At 33.6% G+C, this 22,390-nt stretch overlaps 1 protein-coding gene across 1 annotated transcript in view; it reads right to left on the bottom strand.

The window, feature by feature from the left end:
• LOC105317836 (protein jagged-1b) overlaps positions 1 to 22,390 on the bottom strand; it is a 35,842-nt gene that overhangs the window by 12,205 nt on the left and 1,247 nt on the right. Inside the window, exons 2-4 of the mRNA XM_066087084.1 lie at positions 10,130 to 10,178; positions 5,325 to 5,579; positions 3,490 to 3,544 (exon numbers count right to left, since the gene is read on the bottom strand). Coding sequence (XP_065943156.1) covers positions 3,490 to 3,544; positions 5,325 to 5,579; positions 10,130 to 10,178 — 359 coding nt within the window. The remainder of the gene's footprint in view (positions 1 to 3,489; positions 3,545 to 5,324; positions 5,580 to 10,129; positions 10,179 to 22,390) is intronic.

Raw genomic sequence — 22,390 nt, forward strand, 5'->3', positions numbered from 1 at the left:
GTTGTTATGAAGTTTTTTTGGACAGTGTAACCCAGACGTGTGAGATTTCCTTCTCTGCTTTCTTCATCATGTTGGGATATCCTTACAAATGGAAATCTTTCAAGTCAGGGTCAACAGAGAAAATGACAAACTGAAGTAAGGCTGTTGGCGATAACCCCAAGCACAAAGGCCGGATCCCCTTACAGGTCAAGGGTCAGACACAACACCAAAAAATCACACCTCAGCCTCAAAACGAGAAAGAGACATTAAAAACACCACCAAAGCAACGATATTACTTTTCAAAGGACATTTTCTGTAAACAGCAAAGTTATAACCTGTCTGCTTGTAAGATAGCTTACAGAATCGGGGGGTTAGAATAAGGCAGGTTTTTACTTTGTTTTGTGTTCTATTTTATATTTAGAGATATTACACAACACATTGACAATCAGATTAGACAAGATTTCATCATTGTGGCTCAACTGTTGAAATATACATTCATTTGGTAACATCTGTTATTTGTAAAATCAAAATTATCTTGTAGTGTTTTCTAGTTTTTAAGGTTTTTTAGTTTTATATTGATTTGTTTTTTTTCCAGAATTAGATTTGATATTTGTAACTGCTGTGTATTTTGGCAAAGTAAGGGAAAATCATTCTTTCATACACTTTTTATCATTAAGAGAAGAACCCTTTTGAATGAATGGGTAGTCATATTGTATCCATGCATGGAAAAGATTTTAATTTTAATTGTTGAAGTTAAAATTTTGATAGTTGGTTTATTGATACAATATACTCAGGTACTCTGGATTAAAAATGTTCTTATTTTTGTACAAGTATAGTTTAATTGCTATCTCCAACATTTAGTTTAATTGCTCTCTCCAACCAATGTTTTTATCTATTTTTTATTAAAAGATTTATTATACGTTCAGGACTCATATCTTGTTTAAATTAATATGTACTGCATGTAGATAGTTTGCTTGTGTAAGATGATGTTCTTTTTTTTATCATCATGATAAACATACCAGTAATATCAATCTTGAAAAAAAATCAATTTCAAATACATGTATGTTTTATTTAATTATTAAAATTATTTGTTAAAATGGATTGTGCAGTACGGAGTTAACTAAAGTTATCGGATTCACATGATAAATATTCAAATTTAATGTCCTTTTTTTAATGATAGATGTAAGACACTCTAAGTTTAAAACCATTTCAGGAATAACATTAACTGTATGTTAATATAATTTAGAGAGAGGACTATTACAGATTGCACAGAGTAATCGGGCAAACTTCCCTAAGGACAGACTGTTTTTTCGCATTCACTTTCATAAATCATTTATGATGAGCAAAGAAAATGTGGGAAAATTGTGTAAACTAAGAAACTGTATGGTAATTTATGAAATTTTATGATTAAGGCCCCCAGAGAGTTCAGATTCTCATTATTGAAATAAATAATGCATGTGCGGGCGATTAGTTGTGGAAGCTCCAGTAGCTATTGTTGCAAATTTATCTCATGATTGAAGTGACACAAGTTACTTCTTTTAATTCCCCAATCATAGTTTATTAAAAGGTTTAAACTGAGCGAGTCATGATAAATTCTTTTTGGATAAAGAATTAACTCTTATCATAAGCCTTGTTTGGTTTGTTTAGAAAATTAGATATAGATGACATATTGAAAAAAAAAATTGTATAAACTTTTCATAATTTGAAACATCAATCATTTTCTGAAATTTAAATAAACATGTTTAACTAACTGATATTAATCGGCCTATGCTGTCTAAATAATTTTCAGTGAAACGAAAGATTAATGGTTATAATCTATCATGATCGAGAACAAATAGTAAACATTAGCATCCTTTAAAAGGCCCCAAAAGTTGACATATATGTTTCCCAATTTTAGGAAGCGCAATTTGCAATTTGTAATTAAAAAGAGCAAGGTGTCAACCTAATGACTCTGAAGCGTGGGAAAAGTCAAATTCAATTTCAGGTAGAGTTAGACGTCCCCAAACCTCTCAGGTGTGAAATTTACCTGTCGCATGTTGACAGAAAAAAAATGATAACCAAAATTTCATGATAACTTTCACCAGCCAACATTCTTCCTTGCTGTATTAACCAAGAAAAGTACAAGTAGAACCAATGAGGAAATATTTCAAATTGTTTGAAAGATAACAACAAATGATGTAATAATTTTTTTTTCATAAATACTTTCCCACATATTTCATCCTTTTTTAATGGTCCTAAATTTTTCTCTAAAGTTTCGTTTTTTAAAACTTTGTTTACTATGACAAAAGAGTTAGGCATCGGATGCGAGATTTTTCTTAAAATATAAAAAAATTTACAATAGAGTTCATTGAATTTCACTGCACATTATCATAAATCTTTAACAATTACAGAAATCCAATACACAAAAAAAAGGGACATTAAAACTGAGAATTGACTTTCAGAATGCTTTCTTTAAGTTTTACAGTGAATCTCATTTTGATGATTTGGCAAGAACATTATGAAATACCAATGATTCACAATACGCTGTGAAAAAGTACCCAGGTACCTGATATTGATATTATCTCTACATCTAATCAGTGAAAAAGAAGCCTACAGGAGTCCAGTTCAGGAAAAAGTCTCGCTTCAGATATAACAAGTCAATTGACAACGACTAAAACTGTCTGAGATGGCAATAACCACAAGCTATTCCATTCTGATTTAAATCACCGATACCTAGCAATATTGAACCATGGGTTATTTATTTAAGCTATAAAAACTGTTGATACACAATGAAGTCATATCTTTGCAAAGACGCAAAGCCGAGAGCAATGATACTTCATCTCAAGATTATCTGTTGAAAAGATAATTAAATGGGTCATTACAAATGCTAATATAATACAGTCATAAAAAATTTATTCAGATTTTTCATCATAAATAAGATAAATATTTACCCTACATATTTTGAGTAACCATGTCCTTTGACAATAAATAATATCACTCCCTCTTTAAAAGCATCCAACATTTTGATCATGTTGAAGCTTATATTAATTCCTTACATAAAAGAAACACACTGTGAAGGGTGAGTGGGATGTTGTATGTATTTGGTCTTCCTTGGCATTTGAACATCAGTCCCTTTAGATACATGTACAAATTGCTGTGCAAAAGGCATGCCATTGGTCAAACGACTCAAAATGTGTTGGAGAATTACTTCATTAGTGTAAATTCATAATTTTAGTTGCATTTAAGTAAATTATTTGATCTTTTTATGGGAAGCTTCATGTAATGTAGCAATGTGATTGATAAAATTAATTATTATTAAACACTAAAGTACATGTATGTCAATGTTTGGACCAGTCCTGGTCCTGCCATCACCAACTTTCCTCAACTTTACTCAGCGACAAGTCTGATTGTTGACCTCATGTTCATTGACTGATATTTGAAGGATTTGAGGAGGAGTAACAGGCATAACAGGCTGCTATATTTCAGTACAATTATTGTTAAAGGAACTTTCTCATAGAAATTCTTCCCTACCTGCACTCCCCTGGAGAATCACATGACCCGTGGCTGCACCCAGTCTTGCATATGGCTAAAAAGAGACACAAGTTGTGCATATAGGTATTTTTTCATAACATTTTTGTGTTAGTGATGCTATAATTGAATCAAAAAATTACTACAAAACTGAAAACATAAAGCCTTAACACTGAACAGAAATTGCAAAATTGTTCCAAGCTTAGCCCACATATTTCTAGTTTTGTTTTCTATTACATGTACCTGGTACACATTTACTGGTAAACAATATCTATATTTCATAAAGATTTTACATAGTGATATGAAATTTCCCATTTTGAAGATTTCCAATAAAAAAAGAAGTGTTTTTATTACAATATTCCCAATTTGTAATTCTATTGCCTTTTTAAGCTACAATATATGTTCACAGGGACCTCATTCACTTGACATCTATTGCATTACAGTGAGGGCAATTCTTCATTTTATCGCAGACCTACACAGATGACATACTCTATGATTGATGGCTGTACAGTGTCAGTATTTCACAATTGCTTGCTGCAAATACCAGCAACAATCAATTTACAGCTCCGAGGAAAGCTGGGAGATGATAATGCTTCATATCACCCAGTCTGAGAACAACTTGTAGAAATATTACAAATACTGCCTCTGTTTATAGCCATGTAACAGCGATAAGGAAGCCCCGTTTGACAGATATCAATTACATAAAAATTACTTTACACAACATGACTAATGAATAAGACAGCTTTCCATGCAATGACACGTTGTACTTTAATAATTGGAGTTTTATTGTTTTAATGGATATTCAGAGAATGAGTTTTGAAAACTGATGCTGCTCTGCTTTGCTCCTTTTTATGGAATTTTATAGAAGTTATTACTTTTCACATTTTTTGCATCTTCAAGATGTAATCATTGTAGACACCAAAAAATGTATGATTCCAATGACAGTGCCAAGGCTAATGTCTACCCAATTGAAACGAATGCTGGGTATGTGTATTTTAACTTTTTTAGCCAAAAAAAAATATACTGGTATATGTCCTTAGATTAATCTTTTGTAGTACAAATACCTGTCTATATGTGGGTATATTTCCTGCTGGATAGTTTTGTGAAGAAACTGTTTTTCATTATAATTTTTATAACTACCATTCATGTATGAATTAAATTAACCTTGCAAAAATTTGAACATCTTTATATTCCTTACAAAAAAATCATTGCAGTCATAATACAGAAATGCTATAAATGTTAGATTGAACAGTGAAAAAAAATATCAAATTCAAATATAAGTACATGTGATAAAACATTTTTCAGAGAACATGGCATCATGAATTGCATTTGCCCTGTTGCCATATTTCGGTCATTATGGATTAATGCACATCATTGCAACTGTACTGTAGTTCATACCAACATGAAACCTGAAAAACTTTTATTGCTTAGTGAAATATGTCTTTATGAACCAAACATTTCTAGACAAGTCACAAAAATTGGTCTCACTAAATGTGATAGAAAGCTTTTAGGTAGATACAATATCCCCAAAAGACCACTAGAACTGAAATAATTTCTCCCTGAAATAGAAGCTGTTGTCATACAATTGTATATCATATTGTACCCTCAAAACCTTGCCTTCCAATCTATCTCTATCATCAGCATACAGAGATTTGGCAAAATGCTGTGTTTAATTCACAAAATGCATAACACACCTGAATTTTCCTTAGCCATGTGTATAAAATCGCATAATTATTGGAACAGGTTCCAAATACCAGATGATATGCTTTATCATCAATGAAAAAAAACCTGGTGTTTATAGAACTATCCTCAGAAAAATATTCAAGAAAACAAAATACCTTTTTCACAGTTGTTTCCCATCCAACCTTGCATGCAGACCTTGTCTCCATTTCTATCACAGGTGTAATGTCCAAAGTGGTCATTCCGAGGGCGACAGAATTTGGTGCAGGTTGTGTTGTAGTAATGGTCATCACACACCACGCGGATTCTGTATATGAGGCTGGCTGTTGGACCGTTGTGGGTGATGGTGTGCCAGTCCTGACCGGGCAGAATGATGCCAGAGTGGGCAGCCCGCTCGATCAATTGACCACCATCTGTAAAAGTTAAGTATATAGATGTAAGTATAGTGAGACATAAATGACAGGCCTAGCAGATCAACTTGATGATGCAGTTTTTGATGTGTTTATTTGTTTGGGCCATCAATGTCATCCTAGATGGAAGCTGATCACAGCCTATTGTTTTCTATGGAATTATAGACTGGGGCCGTTGTCCGAAAAGTCACAGCTCTAACGGAATCAGAAGCATGCCTTCTATGATTGGTGTATAAGCAAACATATGTGAACTTTTAAACTAAGAAGGAAACTGAGGTAAACAAGGCAGCACCTGATCAATAGGTTCAAGTTCCTTGATGATTACCTGAAGTTGTCTTCTTTCAACAATTGAGTCCATTGTATCTATACAAAACCCAATTTACAAACCCTTGCACTCTACCAATTGCCAATTCTCATGAATTCCAGCCCATGTAATGTTTCATTGAATTAAATGCATTGACAGTTGATGAATTTTGAAATCTGAGGCATTTTGTCAGTTAATTTTGCAAAGCTAACACATTTTTTTTGTCTATTTAACTACCATCACAGGTATTGGAGTCGAGTTAGGCTCCAAGACTTGGTTCACTTGTCTATAAGGTGATCCTATGACAGGTGCTTGAAGGCTACAGACTTTAAATTTCACAACATCAGCAATGATGTAGCTCACAGAAAAATAAAAGATGCAATTCAGCGTCTGCAGGTTCTGAAGTTTTCTTTTAACAGCCATTACCATATTTTTAAAACAATCATTTGTCTGACTGAGATGGAGAGACATGGAGGATGGAGTTTAATACACTTGCTACCACATCTGTTATAATCAAAGTATACTTTTCCATTGAAGGCTTATTTTTACCTTTTTCTCAAGGTTTTCTCATTGTAACATTTTCTTTGAAATTTGCTCATCAATGGTTTGGTCAAATAAAGAGTAGCAGAACATTTCACATATTTTTGCGTGGACAGAGGTTGAGGTTATCAAATCACCATGACTCAAAAGGCCATCAAAAAGATAAAGATTTATGAGCAAAAATATTTCAGATTGAAACTCCAAAGAGAGGACAAGTCTTCATCCATGTGCTGATCATTGAACACAGGCCTCCCCTTAAGGACCATAAATTAAATGATTGAACATTTGATTTGTCTCAAAGAAAACTCTGAAGTAATATAATAGATTTGTGTACTGTTTGTTAATCAGCTGAATGTGATTAACGGTAACTGAATTATGGCTTCCTGCAATAGTGCAAAGTCAGGGGATATTTAAAGAATCCAAACTGGTGACATGAACAACAAAAGACTAGTTAAACTTGTAGATTGAATTTATTGTAATGAGCTGTTTACACTAAATCATGTTATCATATTTCTAATTTAGATTAGGCTGATATGAAGGGACCTGCATTCTTGGGTGGTGTTTTTTTTGGGGGGTAAATAATTTAAGAGTTCTACACAGAATAGTTGGTTGAATAATGCTCGCATGTCATGAGAATGTTTGGCTCATCAAAGCAGTTGGTCCTTGAGTTAACTGGTCCTTGATTAGATCTGAGTGTGTCATATAGGCTTTGTATGTCTCTATCACCTCTATCTGGGCAGCCAACATTTCACCATTTTTTTGTCAGATGGGAGATAACTATCACGGATGATTTGGATCTTTAAACCCCATTCCTTCATGCTAGCTGAATGGGCTGTTATTTTGACTGTTGAAAAGTGTGAGGAATTGGAGAAGACCATCACCTTACATTATAAGGAATCTTCTCTTTAATCAAAAAATCATCATTTATTGGTCTTAATGTTTTCTAGCTATATGATCATATTTCATAGGGCCAGAGTAGAGAATCAATTAGATTTAATGATAGATCAGTTTTTTAATTTTAGTCATTTTTCAATTGCAATTCTTGCACCTAGTACGTAGGAATGGTCTTCCAAAGCAATTAGAGGCATTTCTCTAGAAGTTATAATCTGTTTTGAAACACCTGTCATTATTACAGCATGTATATAGATTATTGCACAAATGAATAATTGAGATCATCTGGAATATTTTCCATAAAGTGTGTCCTAGTACCTTTACACTGATCACGATAAATCTTATCAAAGATTAATGTCTATGATATATCCATAAATAATGGAACATATGATAATGTAAAATTATCACAACATATGATACATTATGAGCTGATGTTCCTTATCCCCTGTAAGGGAGATAACTTCGTTTGGAGGAAATGCAATTCTAGTCCCAGAATTCTCAACATCAAAAGTGCATTTACTCATTTGTAATCACTTGCTCCAAATCTCATTAATTATCAATAGACTCATCACTTAAGAGTGAGCTCTAATGCAAAGTGAGATTAAATAATAAGAGAAATCAAAATTGAAGGAGCCATATGGCTCAAGAAATAGTGGGGGATTGAATTTTAAGATCTTATCCAAACATACTTGTTCCATGGCTCCTGTAGACCCATTATATGCAAGAATCTTCTGCATCAAAAGTTTTTCAAGTGCAATGAAAAAAAAGGGATATATTGTGTTTGATATGAAAGATATTAATTTTGATGTCAAGTAGAGCGCAATCCAAACATGGTTAGAGCAGTAAACTTGAAATAAGAGATTGGTTCCACACCTCTACACCTATGTCAATAGAATTCAGTTTATATGTTTTTTGATCTTTTTATTAGTGTTTTATTTGAAATATTTCAGTATTTCCCTTATCTATATGCCCCCATAAACATGCAGAACATAATTCAAAGTGGCAAGCTCTTGAAAGGTTTTGGATACATATATACCTTAGAATTGTGCGCTTTCTGATGTCTTATGGTGAGGCAAGTCAGTGATATATGGTCAATGGGAAAAATACAACTGCTTTGAAAATTCAAACTATGCATCTCTTATAATTTGATTACCATGCATATTGGTTTGCCGATTTATTAATTCCTGCAATTTTAGAATCATCAGAGAATATTCCTCGGTCAAATTATTTGCTGAAATTACTAAACAGCAATTATACATGTTGGTGATTGTTTTAATGTAAGACTATGCATAGTTTGGCATGCTCTCAAGAATGCATGGGAACCAGTGGTTTGAAGATAAACGGTCTTCGTCATTATCATTTTCTCTATCTCCCTGAATCCTTTCAAATTTTTGGGTGAGGCTATTTGGAGGACAGGAACTTAAGAAAACATGGAGTTCTATTAACTGTATTGTAAGGCTTTTATTATCTTCCTAAACCAGGGAACCACGAAACTGAGAATTTCCCAAACAGTTAAAAATCAAACAATCATTTTTTTTTTAAATTGAGAGGGGTGAATTTGTGGACAGCTGTTGGAAGATAAGGTTCTTCATTTATCTGTTTAGAGAGAGAAAAGCATTAAGAAATGGAAAGAGAGACTTGATAAACGAAAGAAAATATTTTAATCAGACACACAAAAGATATCTTTCATGCCAAAGAACCATAGAACCTGTCTTTTCCAGGTAGAGCAATTGTTATTCAGGAGAATTGGAAAAGACTCAACTGGGTAAGAAAAGGGAAAAGAAATAAATGTATGTAGATGTAAAAAAAAAAAAATGTTGGCAGAGTTTTTACTACAAGAATACTATTTACTACAAGAAAAATACTTCTGCTGCTGATTAAATAAATGGCAAAGTAATTCCCCTGCTGTGTATTATGGCATCAAACGCTCTTGGTAGATAAATTGATGAAAATTCCGCTATCCATTATTTATATTTATGTAATCGCTACAGTTTCATCGGAACTCTTCACTTTCTATAAAATCTGAATTTTTTTAGTTTTAATGTTTACTGGCATGACTTAAAACCTGCCTAATTGTTTACGAAGCATTCTCCCATTTCTCGTGTTTGAGATATCCAGGTAGTCTCAAGCTAACAGAAAGCTCAGAGTGATAAGGAGTATTTATGAAGAACTGAGAAATTCCACAATGTTCTTTATTACAGCAAAATGTTTTATCTTATGCATTATAAGCTATCATGATCAAAGCCCATAAAGTTTGTGATACAAAATGCATGGGAAAGAAAACATGGCAGCCATGAGAATTGTCTGCCAAAAAACTGGTCTTCCTTTCTGATTCAGCATCTGCTTGTTAGGTAGATGTTGCTTGAAGACAATGATAAATTTTCACTTTATCTGGTGAAATAAGAGGGATGTACATGTAAATAACGTTTGACTGAAGACAGAAATTCAGGTTTTCACTGTTGCAACATCTGATGCAAGTAGTATCTATACCTGTGGATAACCATGCAGATCGCAAGCCCATTTTGGTATTCCCTGTCGAAGCTTGAGAAATTTTTACAATGGACACACTTGAGTTAGGACGCTAGTCTGTTAAATTGGGGGTGTATTATCTCAATTATTACACTGGCATTGAGATTTTTATCTCGATATTCAGGTTGTCTTGGTAAATTATTGATTATGTTATGTTGATAGAGGAAATTTGAAAGCAATTGATAATTTCCACTGAATGCACTCCATACCTCTGTTATTATCATTTATTAACAAATTCTAATTTCTTATCACCAATGTGGTTAATTATTGAGAACAAGCAATCACTTACAAGCCATTGTATCTTGGTCCCAGGCTTCCAGAATAAGGGTATAGGACCTCTGTAAGCAGAAAAACAAGATTTTGCATTAAAATTTGATGAATAATTTGTTGAACATATACATAAAAAAAATATTGTTGCCTAGTGTGAAAACATTGTTCTAATTAATTTACAACTTCAAAAAGTTCAACAACCAAGATTTAATGATTTAATAGACTTTACCTTATGATGTTAAGATATATCTAATAAATATTTGATTTGACTGCCAGTATGATTCAAACTTGTATGTGCAGGTCAAAAAAGTGCATTTAAGAACATGTAAATATAATAATTGGTTTGCAGAAAATGAACTTGATCAATTCTCATTCTGCAGCAATGTTTAAAAAACTGCACACACAGGTAAACGAAGCCCCACTGTTGCTGGTGAGGTATTGTGCTCTAATTAGATTGTGAATTATGGCAAACCTATATACATTTCATAAAGTATTTGAAGAGATATAAGTTACTGGAATTGGAGTTGATCCAGCTAAGAATATAATCAATGGAGTAGTGAGCATTGCCAGAAGTTATGTCAGACAAATGGGGCACATGCTCGCGAGATGAGTTCTACGAGTCTGCTGACAGAGCTCGAAGTGCTGAGCTTCCATCAACTCGTTATCCAATCAACTCTAATGGCTATTTTTATAAACGAAAGAATTTTTTTGAAAAACTCTTAAGAATGACTCTAAGACCTACAAACATGACAAGGCAGATTTATTCAACAGCTTTACGTTGTAAATTATTAACGGAACAGTAGGGTTGCTCAAGATGTTTCGTTTTTTATTTTCAAATGCCCTGAATTTTCAAAGTAAAAAAAAACCCTGTATTTAGTAATTAAGTGGCATCACTTACTAATAGCAGCTTTGTGGGGAGTTTTTTGGACTGAATTTTTTCATATTTTTTATTTCTTTTAATTTTTATTTTATTCGTTTGACATTTCTATTGATACAATTATTGTGACATATATAACAATGGCTTGGATGAGATAACTGTAGAACATTAAAGTTCTATGGTAAAAAATACTTTTGAAAATATTGTTTAACATAAAAAAAAAATGGGAAAGATTGATTGAAAACAGATAATGAAATGAAAGCAATTAGAAAACTCTTTATTAAGGCTTCTGATATTACATCTTTTATGCGGTCTTTAGAAACATATTAGTTTGGTGTTAATAGAAACTCAAATAAAAGCTTTTTTACTTTCACATTACAGTAAATGCTCTGCCAATTTCCACCTTGTGAAAAAAATCAATGCATTATAATGTTACTGAATCTACCAATTATGAAGTGAAATTCTCAAACAATTTCCGGAGGATTGCCTAGCTGTGATCATTATAATATCTGCTGGTTTTCTTTAAACCATGGATGACATTCAGATAATTGTTGGACAAACTTAGCAATCCATCATTCTTATGGGGAGGACAATAAGAGAGGACGAAGGGGTTCCCTTTAACTCCATTTACTTTTCCCAGGATTGGGATATGGCTTGAGTTGACAACAATAACCCCATCAAGTGCACTTAAATATCAACAACTCCCACTCCAGTCTTTTTCGTGGCATGTACAAACTTTGGTCAAACCTACTTTCCTTTAAAGTGAAGTCGTTTGTAGCACCTTTGATTGCCACCATGCAGTAAAATGATGGAAACAGTTTAAACATCAAAAACTTTGGGAAAGTTTATTCAACAAATTTTATCTTTGTTCAATGGTTGTTCAGAAAATCTCCAATTCACAGCATTTGGCCTCAAAATTAGCAACTAAATGTTAAATAATCTTAAGAACTCAAAGAGCTTGAGACCTCAGTTTGCTCAAAGACACTGATAATGTAGGTTGAACTTTTGACTTAGTGTTTAATTGGTTTGCAGTAATTCCTAAAACATCTATAATCTTCATATAATTTTCTGTTAATTCCCAGCAAAGCATGCAAAACATTAGCAAAATACAGAGTTAGGTAGCAGGGATTACTTCTTCAAAAGCTTGGAGGAAGCTGCAGATCCACTCACGGTCCGGTGATGGACAGTTACGACAGGGCAGAGGGAGCAGTGATTGGGTGTTAATGGGACTGTAATGATAGGTGATAGCCCCCTGGTGACCAATCCCTTCAACAGATAAGATGAGTCTGGACAGCTAAATAAATACTGTCTGGTCAGTGCTGGGCATTCAGCTCGAGATCATCTCAAGATGATCGGGAGCCATCAGGTTCCCATAGCGCACCTTGGTAACCATTAACAACAGCATGAACACTTTTGGAAGTCCAAAATTTGTCAATATGTTATAGTCATAACCATACCAAAAAAAAAATCCCCATACCACATGTCATATATTTATGGTTGATTGCTTTACATATTATGCATATTGAAATTCTGTTGTTTGAAAGGAGATCAAGAGACATGCTATTTTTCAATTATGACAGCTGATCTTGGAGAATAGCAAAGGAAAATGCAAATCAGCATTTCGAAGCCAGTGCAAAAATAAGTTATGCTTGATTAGTTTCTTTAAGATTAGTCTGCAAGACCAAATGTTTACTTTTTTATATCCTATTATTATTTGACAGGAAGTTTTAAAATTAACACAATTCTCACACACTGTCTTGTGCTTCAAAGAGCACTTAATCTTGTATGTCTTTAATTGCATGTTGACTTTACAAAGATTTGGTTTTACAACAGAAGATAATATCTAGTGATTGACCTTTCTGTCTTTTCATTTGTCTGCATCAAAGTTTTTTTTTAAGAAACCCTATTATGAGAGCAAGCTTAAATACAAGATGTTTTCATATTGTGTGATAAAATTTCAACATTATATTTGGTGCCCCTCCCCTCCCCAAACACAATGCTTTGCCAATTGTCACTGCATGAAAAGCAATGCAATAGAATACAAAATAATATTTTAAGAATCCTTTTTTATCAGAATATGTGTCACTGAATGGTGCATTTTAAGAGATTCTCTGGAGGTGCATATCTTTCCATAAAGCATTGTCTTGTCATTCATATTCACCAATGAGAATTACTGAAGGCTAGCTGTGTACTGTCCGGCCAGATGTGTTAATGACTGGCCCAGATGGAGTGAGACTTATCCAAATATACAAACACATTCATTTTTTTCCTGCAGGAGATATTAGCAGTGATAAATATTATGGGAAGGTGGCAGTCTCAAAGACATTATTTACTTTGGCCTTGCCCAAGGTCAATCGTTTTTTTTAAATGATGGGAACCATCCATGAGAAATGCTATGTGCCTTTGTGTTTTGGCACTACCATAGGAAACACCTTCATCTGCATGAAATGCTGTCACCCTGTCTGTCTTTCTGTCTGAAATTGGCATAATTCTGTGACAATTCTGAGATTTCTCTGCCAAAATGTTGTTTCTTGAGACATGGTGGGATAAAAGTGGTATGGCAATTATGTCTAGTCATCAGTTTTATTTTCTGCAGATTTAACAAAGAACCTTTGGAATTATTTAAATATTTTCTCATTATGAAAGAAACAAAATGAAGCAAACATTTCAATGTGCATGATCTCAACAGGCCCATAATTCAAGGTCAAGAGAAATCTTAATACTTTCTAAAACTGTCTTTTTTGGACTAAAGTGAACTTATTACAATTTCTTAATCACTTGAAGTTGAATATTCTTAATTTAAAGTCTATAGATAATATAATTGAAAAAATGCATTTCCCATAGTCATATAAGCTTCCTCTACAATATCATACATGTAATGTGATGTTATCAGTCAGAATCTAAGATAGTCTAGCTGTTTTCATTAGCAATGCAGTTTTGCAGCACATGGGAAAGAAGAATGTTATGATATTACTGCCAAAAAGTTCCTAATTAACATGCAGGATTTTAGCACATTAAAAGCGTATTTCAGATTTCTCAAGTTGTTTTGATTTGCACGGTGTCATCCAGTATAAATTCCAGAAAACCAAGAAAAAGTACATCATTCACCTTGTTTCTGAGGTAATTGTTCAGAAGCTTGGTCAGGTAAAGCAGACTCATATACCTTGATCTCTCACCCCCATAAAAGTCGATATGGGGCCACTTGAATTCTGACAGGTATACAAATTATCTCTTTCACTTCATTTCTTTCTAATGATGGGTTTTGCCACTCGGACACAAGCCACAATCATTACATAGCTCTATAAATGTATGGTAGTTTTATATATCCCATCTTCTGAGCTGACTATTCAATACGCCTTTCTAAATGGGGACAAACCAAGGATTATCTGACTGTTAATTGATTGCGTATTTTGTTGTTAATGCAATTTTATCCTAATTTGTTAGAAATTTGAGTACTCTGTGGGAGAAATATTTTTCACATTAGCTTTTAAGTATGAACAGGCTTGTAAATAATTTACCAACATTTGCTTTTACTATGGGTTTATAACCAAACAAATCTTTTTTTCTATCTCTTTCTCTTTCTAGCTCTCATGTAGGGTCAATTTGTATACCCCCCCCTCCTTTTTCGAAAAAAAAAGAAAGAAAGATCCAAACAATTTTAGTTTAACAAAACACATAACAGTGAAAAGGATTGTATCTTAATTTCCTTGATGTTGATACTCCACACATTTTATCTTGAAAGATTGATTATTTTGCAAGATGTGACCATTAGATATACTGAGTCAGTTATACAATGTAGGTTAATGGTTGTACCTGGAGTCACAACAAAATTTGTGTCATTGTCTACAAATTGTTGCCTACATCCTTATTGGGATGCTCACTGCTATTTCAGTTACTGTATAGCAAATACATCTGTTGCCGAAATCACAGTAATAAATTGTTAAATTGGCCTTAGCTGTATTGTCATTGTGGTCCAATTCAATATAATGCCTTTTGTTTATGTCAGAGATAGAATGCCCATATGTTGCGTTGTTGCTGAATCTTTACCTTGGATTACCATTGCTTACACAGCTGTAGTGTGCACCCCGAAGGCTCAAGCTGGCTAATCCCTCATATATAACTATCAGACCATTGATCTCTCTGTATCTCACTTCTTACAGTCCTACTGCTTTTTAAGAGTTATGATGTTTTAAACATGTCTGTATCTTTCAAGGACACTCTTGGAAAATTGTTATGATGACACAGAGATACATAGCAGCAAGCACCAGAATTTCAAACATGTATCATATATTGAAGAGAAAGATAATAAAGTTGATTTAATATAAGGAAAAAAAATACTACATGTATTCACATTGCTCATGCTCATTCATGTGGATAATTGCATAGGTACCAGAATGACTATGTATGTGGTTAATAGCAACATTACCTGATAATAGATAATAGCAAAGGTACCTGTATAAACATATATGTGGATAATAGCAAAAGTACCTGGATGAACATGTATTTGGATAATTGCTGAGGTACCTGAATGACTATGTAGGTAGATAATAGCAGAGGTACCTGAAAGCGGATAATAGCAGAGGTACCTGAATTAGCACCTATGTGGATAATAGCAGAAGTACCTGGATAAACATGTGTGTTGGTAATAGCAGAGGTACCTGGAAAAGCATATATGTGGATAATAGCAAAGGTACCTGAATGATCTTGTATGTAGATAATAGCAGATGTACTAATATGATCATGTATGTGGATAATAGCAGAGGTACCTAAATGATCATGTATGTGGATAATAGCAGAGGTACCTAAATGATCATGTATGTGGATAATAGCAGAGGTACCTAAATGATCATGTATGTGGATAATAGCAGATGTACTTAAATGATCATGTATGTGGATAATAGCAGATGTACCTAAATGATCATGTATGTGGATAATGGCAGAGATACCTAAATAAGCATATACATGGATAATGGTAGAAGTACCTAAATAATGCATGTACGTGGATAATAGTAATGTTACCCAGATGAGCATGTATGTGAATAACAGTAGAAGTACCAGAGTGTGGATTATAGCTGAGGTACCTGAATGAGTATGTTTATAGATAATAGCAGAGAGGTAGCAACAGAGATACCTGAATTAGCATGTAAGTGGATAATAGCAGAGGTACCTAAATGATCATGTATGTGGATAATGGCAGAGATACCTAAATAAGCATATACATGGATAATGGCAGAGATACCTAAATAAGCATATACATGGATAATGGTAGAAGTACCTAAATAAGCATATACATGGATAATGGTAGAAGTACCTAAATAATGCATGTACATGGATAATAGCAGAGATACTTGAATGAGCATGTATGTGGATAATAGCAGCGATATCTGAATGAGCATGAATGTGGATAATAGCAGATATATCTGAATGAGCATGTATGTGGATAATAGCAGATATAGAGACACCTGAATGAGCATGAATGTGAATAATAGCACAGGTACCTAAATGAGCATGTATGTGGATAATAGCAGAGGTACCTGAATGAGCATGAATGTGGATAATAGCAGATGTACTTGAATGAGCATGTTGATTAAATGATAGCTTAAATACATATGTACCTGAATGAGCATGTACAGGATTAGCAACAGAGGTACCTGAATGAGCATGCATACTGGTAATAGCAAAGGTACCTGATTAGGCATATATGTGGATAATAGCAAAGGTACTCAGATGGACATGAAAGTGGATAATTGGAGAGGTATCTGAATGAGCATATATGTGGATAATAGCAAAGGTACCTTAATGATCATGTGTGTAGGTTATAGCAGAGGTACATGTACTTGAATGAGCATGTAATTATAGATTATTGCATGATAAGGTTTTTGTCAGAAATTTTACACACTTTAATGACAAAACTAAATATAACAACAAAACTGTTAAATATGCATCAATCAGTCATGCATCAGTAGTTATTGCAAAGCAATTAATAGAAAAATTAGCGTCTAGACACCTCTAATTACGAGGCTGTTGCTAGCACACACTCCCCTGCTGCTATTAAAAAGGGTCAGTGAGGCTGTTAGACTAAGCATGTAGACCACACAGTTCAGCCTGGTGCAATCAGAATGCGTGCTCTGGTTTTGTTTCTTTTTTCAAGGCAAAACAAAGCAAGTTACTGATTAAATTCTTAACTGCATTAGTTATAATTTAATTTTGCAATATTGCTTAATTGACCCTTTATCTTATCTGTTTTGGATAAATAAACCTGATCATTGAAAACATATTGCTGATCCAGATAAGAGAAAATAATGAGAGCAAACATTCTCAAGACCTTGATGTGAATATAAGTGATGATCAGAATGTTTTTGGGGGGTAACGGAGGAAAAGGAATATATGCCACATGTGTTTTTCAAAAATAGCAGTCATCAAAAGTGTCTTTAGTCAATGCTGCATCATCATTTGTAAAACTACAAGGTCTAAGTAACCTGCCTAATGATTTATTCTGAGGCTTCAAAAATGCCTGTATGAACTTGTTTAGAAAAAAAAATGTTCGAAGGTACTAATAAAACACTGAATGCCAGCAACTAATATTGGAAATATTTCTATTTAACGGCTTTCAATTCATTTACAAATTATTTTAAATATTAGAATAGGTTTGCTTCATTTACTTTGCTCTGTTAATTGGATCATATCCAGGGGCTTTCAGTAAATTATTCAAGGTTTGTTTGGTAAGCTTAGACATTGAAAAGATATGCTTCAATTCAATTTTAAGCAGTATACAGTTATGAAGTTTCACTCTGTTTATTGGGTAATCATATTATTGGGCTTTGTTATTCCTATTCATAATATTGTTTGTCTTTTTTTTTTTTTTTTTTTTTTTGCTTTTTGTGAAGGGAGATTTTTTTAGAAGGGGTGTAAATTCATTCACCAAAACTGAATAATGCAGTTAGGAGAAATATGTCTACAGAGGAAACTATTTGTTAAGCTAAAAAGAATATTGTGCCAAGTCATGCTGTCTTACAGCCAGATTGGGTACAATTACATCAACCCTACGGCTGACATGTCTCCACTGATGAGAGCAACTGCCATTTTCATTGCTTAGATTCTAGAACAATAAATCGTAGTGAGGGTGTACTTTCTCACTTATTTCTCTGACTAATGCTGCATGGATCTCAAAATACTCACTGTGTCCCATGATACAAGATTGCAAGTTCCATTTCAAGTAAATCACAGTAGAAGAGAAAACTTTACATCAAAAGTAAAATGCAATATAGGTCTGAATAGATGATGTCTCTCATCCTCTTATTCTATTTGTGGCCAATTAATTATAAAGGTCAATACCTATATACTTAGAATAGGATTAAATGATATTGAATTCAAATGCAGTATAGATTGATAAACATTTGTTTGCAATCTGCAATATAGAACTGTGCCCTATTATGCTGTGAGCAAAATGTGTATAAAACATGTTACGTCTCGGCAGATATGTATATAAATGATTTTCAAGCTTTCTTCTTTCTTATCCATATGATCTACCTCTTCTGTGGCTGCTTTTGATCCTCAAACAACCCCATAAATCTTTACTAAGCACAGGGGGCTAAACCAGTAAATATAATTGACTTTCATCTCTTTATCACTTGTATTACAAGCATTGTGCTAATTGACCTGGCTAAAACAAGAAGCCACTGCACCTTCAGATACTTGGCTGTAATTAGTAATGACCCATATCTTTCTCCCTCCACATGTCTGAAGAGCTCCTTTTTAAGTTTGTGAAAAATAAGTATGTTCTTCACTTTATGGGTTTTGCAACAAATATTTTTAAGTGAATAAATAAGAAGAGGGTAAAACTTCGAATTTTTTGTGGTTTATTTTGTGAGGAGAATCTATTTTTAGTTATGTACAATGCTGCGAATACTTGTACCTTCATTGCAACTAAACTAGTGAAATATGACAATCAGAAGTGTTCAATTTCATTAAAGCCTGTCAAATGTATGCAAAAAAGTGTTTTGTTGATTAAGTCCTTGCAATAAAGAAGGTGATTGTTGTAGGAGTTTTGTATTCCTTACAGGTATTGCCAGCACTAAGATTTCCCATTAAACAGCTTCAGGCTCCACAGAGACATTGGTTGTGATGCATTTCCTAATGAAATTGTTTGATGTTTGTTTGACAATACTTCAAATGAAACTATTTTCTATGTTATAGTACTGCTTCCATGAGACTTTAGAAAGCTTAGGTAATTACTTGCTTGCAGGAAGAAAGGACATTTGCTCTGTTTTATAAGACTGGTATTGTTGATAAAATGCAAATACAACTAACATAATTGTAGCCCCCCCCCCCTCTCTCTCTCTCTCTCTCTCTCTCTCTCTCTCTCTCTCAGAATTATATATGTTACCTTGAAGCTCTAACCTACCACACACATCTTTAATCAAAGGAAATAATCAAAATCTCAGACAACATATCACCATGGGGCTGTCATACATTAGCATGTTTCATGGGAAAATGAACAAGTCTATTCGTATCACTTGAATGTATGATATTTACTTAAAACGATATGCAGAGATAATATTTATTGAATTTGATGCATAATATGTATTAAATATCAGATACAGTAGTTACCTTCATAAAGCAAAAGACATATAGAATCTTATATCTTAATGCTTTTGCCCTTTAAGCATATCATTAATGACTACAGATAAAATCTTATTTTACATATTCTGATATGATAATCCAAGTAAGGAATTTCAAAAGCATTGTGGGAATTAAGTTGCAGAGAATTTTATTTTTGGCAAGATAGCTGATATAGTTAATATTTGGCAACTATTTAATTTCGGAATGGGTTTTATGGCTGCAAGACAAACTTTGTATCTGGAAAGGATTGAATGTTGATTAATTTTATTAGCTTAAATGTCTCAAGTTGAGTCACATATGAAAATAATTTGTGTTATCTTGCAAAACTCTGGTCTGAATGCATGGTTTTTAATTGACATTTTGTTAAGTTTTGCAAAGCTATCAACAGCAATAAAAATGCAGCCAGTTACAATTAATGACATTATTACATCACTATTAAAGGTGATTCTGATACTGGTCTCCAAAATAAACCTTTCTTTCGCATCACTGAAATAACAAAAAAAATCCCCCATTGGAGGAAATGGAAAGCGTATCAGGTTGGTTTCCTTCATTGATTTCCAAAACTCCTCGAGATCCGCGGATAACCATTATAAGAAAACGGCCCGGATTATATCGCCCCGTTTCCGAGAGATCTGCTGTGGTTTCAGCTGACTATCCGAAGCAGACCTCTAGTTTCAAGGTGTCGTAAATCAGTCCAATAAAGCCCCCCTGGATTCCCATCAGTATTGGACAGATACCTGTACTGCAGTTGCTATTGATTGGCGGGGTGAGTTTATCATTAAGGAGCACCTGCCCGTTTCCTGCTCAAGGAAGAAACAGGAACCCGGTCCTTGTTACAGGAAGTCCTTCCTTCTTTACAATTCAGTAAAGGGTGCCAGTTCAATAGAACCGCGGAAATTGCTCCATGGAATGGAACATGCATACTGTTGTCATGAGAGAAATTTATTTAAAGGGTTATGAACTTTTTATAAGAAATATATAGCATGAGTTGTAGTCTTTAACTTACGTTAAGACAGAATTGTTTTTCAATTATTGAGTTTCGGAGCAGTAATGGTTGTTTTTTATAGGCGTTATAAATTATTCCGACTAATGTAACTATTTTTGCGATTGCCCCAATTTTGTGGCATTCTATGAAATATGACTTGCTTTCTATTAAACAAGTCTATGATTCTAATAATACTATTTATCAGATTGTACAAGCAACAGATCGTATCTAACCTAATTTCGTTAAATCTTGCCAATCAGCACTGTTTCCAAGGTACAATGTCAAGAAATTGCTAGCTTTCTATTTCTATGACGTAAACTCAATAAAAGTCTTTAGATTTTCTTGATCGACATCATTTAGAAATGATTAATGATTAAAACTGCAGCAAAATAAAATATTTGAATACGGAACGAAACATGCTCATTTTTAATTTTGGCTTCCATTGATGAGCAAATATGATAGAGTGGAAATAAAGTTCGCGTATAACAGGGTGGGATAATTATGTTACGTAAAGAAAACATTTCCCAGTAGCATGACATAATGTGCTGTTTGTATTTTGTAAAGGAACATCAAGAACCCCTTAAAATATTCACTCCTTGCTGTATATATTGGACAAAGCAACTACCTTTACAAATCCAGACCAGCGTAAGAAAGTTTCGGGGCGAGGCACACGCGTCTCAACAACGGGCATTTATTTTAACTTTATTTGTAATCAATTAAGATTTTTGCAATCGATGCAGAAATAAATATTATACCGCAAATATATATCCCCTTGTGCTGAATTGTATATATATTTTCCACAGCGGGCAATTAAAAGCAATTGGCTTGTGTAAATGTTGTCTTTGACAAACCGATATATTATTCAAAATAGTTCAACAGCTCTGATCAACATAACAATAGTCGGTTTCTATTTCCCTATTGTCTTTCTCCAAAGTATAAATATGTACACTAAATATTGACAGCAAACTCTTGCATTCAATAATTTATCCTTTTTGACAAAGTTTACACAAGACATCAAGTTCTTCCAATATTTAATTCTATTTTCCCCGAGCGATTTTAAATCGTTCTTATAGCAAAATAGTGGTGGGTTTTCAAAAAATGTGCGGTATGTGATTAAATGCAGCTTCCGCATCCATTGGTCATGTGACTTGTCACGTGATTTTTAACCCGTCGCAGTTTGATGCATGCCAGCATGAGAGTAAATCTGAAACAATCTACAAAAGACTATCAATTCCCCTTCGTTATGAAGATCAGACAGTGTATTCCGCGTGTCAAGATGTTTCTATGTAAATAAAGTTTAAAGACGAGCCGAGGTGATCATCTGTAGCCGTGGGAAAACGAATTTCACCATAACGTTTTAATTGTCAGATTTATAAACAAGACGTTTTGTACAGAACGCTTTCTATATACAAGTCATTCTAATAATTGCCGAAAGTTCATTTTATTTTATTTTTTACTTGCTTTTATGTGAATGGGCATTATGATTTCCTGCAAAAAATCACCTCTTTTAAGCAGAGGAATTGAGGTTAACACACTTCAGGTGAATTAACATATCATTGTTAAGAACTAATATCTAGGTTTAAATCATTTTCAACCTTTATTGAGAACTGAAGGCGAAATTGCAGTCGGCACAATATCGGTATACACACTGTATTCACCCTGTTTACACCTGTGTTTTCAACTTTTTAAACCTATCGAATTTCATTTATTCGAATTAGTAAACGAGTCTGACTGTGATTTGGATATCCCCCGCTCGAAAGTTTCCGTCTGAAACTCGTCCCAGAACAAGCAGCGTT

Source organism: Magallana gigas, chromosome 6 (genome assembly GCF_963853765.1).
Source record: "Magallana gigas chromosome 6, xbMagGiga1.1, whole genome shotgun sequence".
In the NCBI taxonomy this organism is placed as follows: domain Eukaryota; kingdom Metazoa; phylum Mollusca; class Bivalvia; order Ostreida; family Ostreidae; genus Magallana; species Magallana gigas.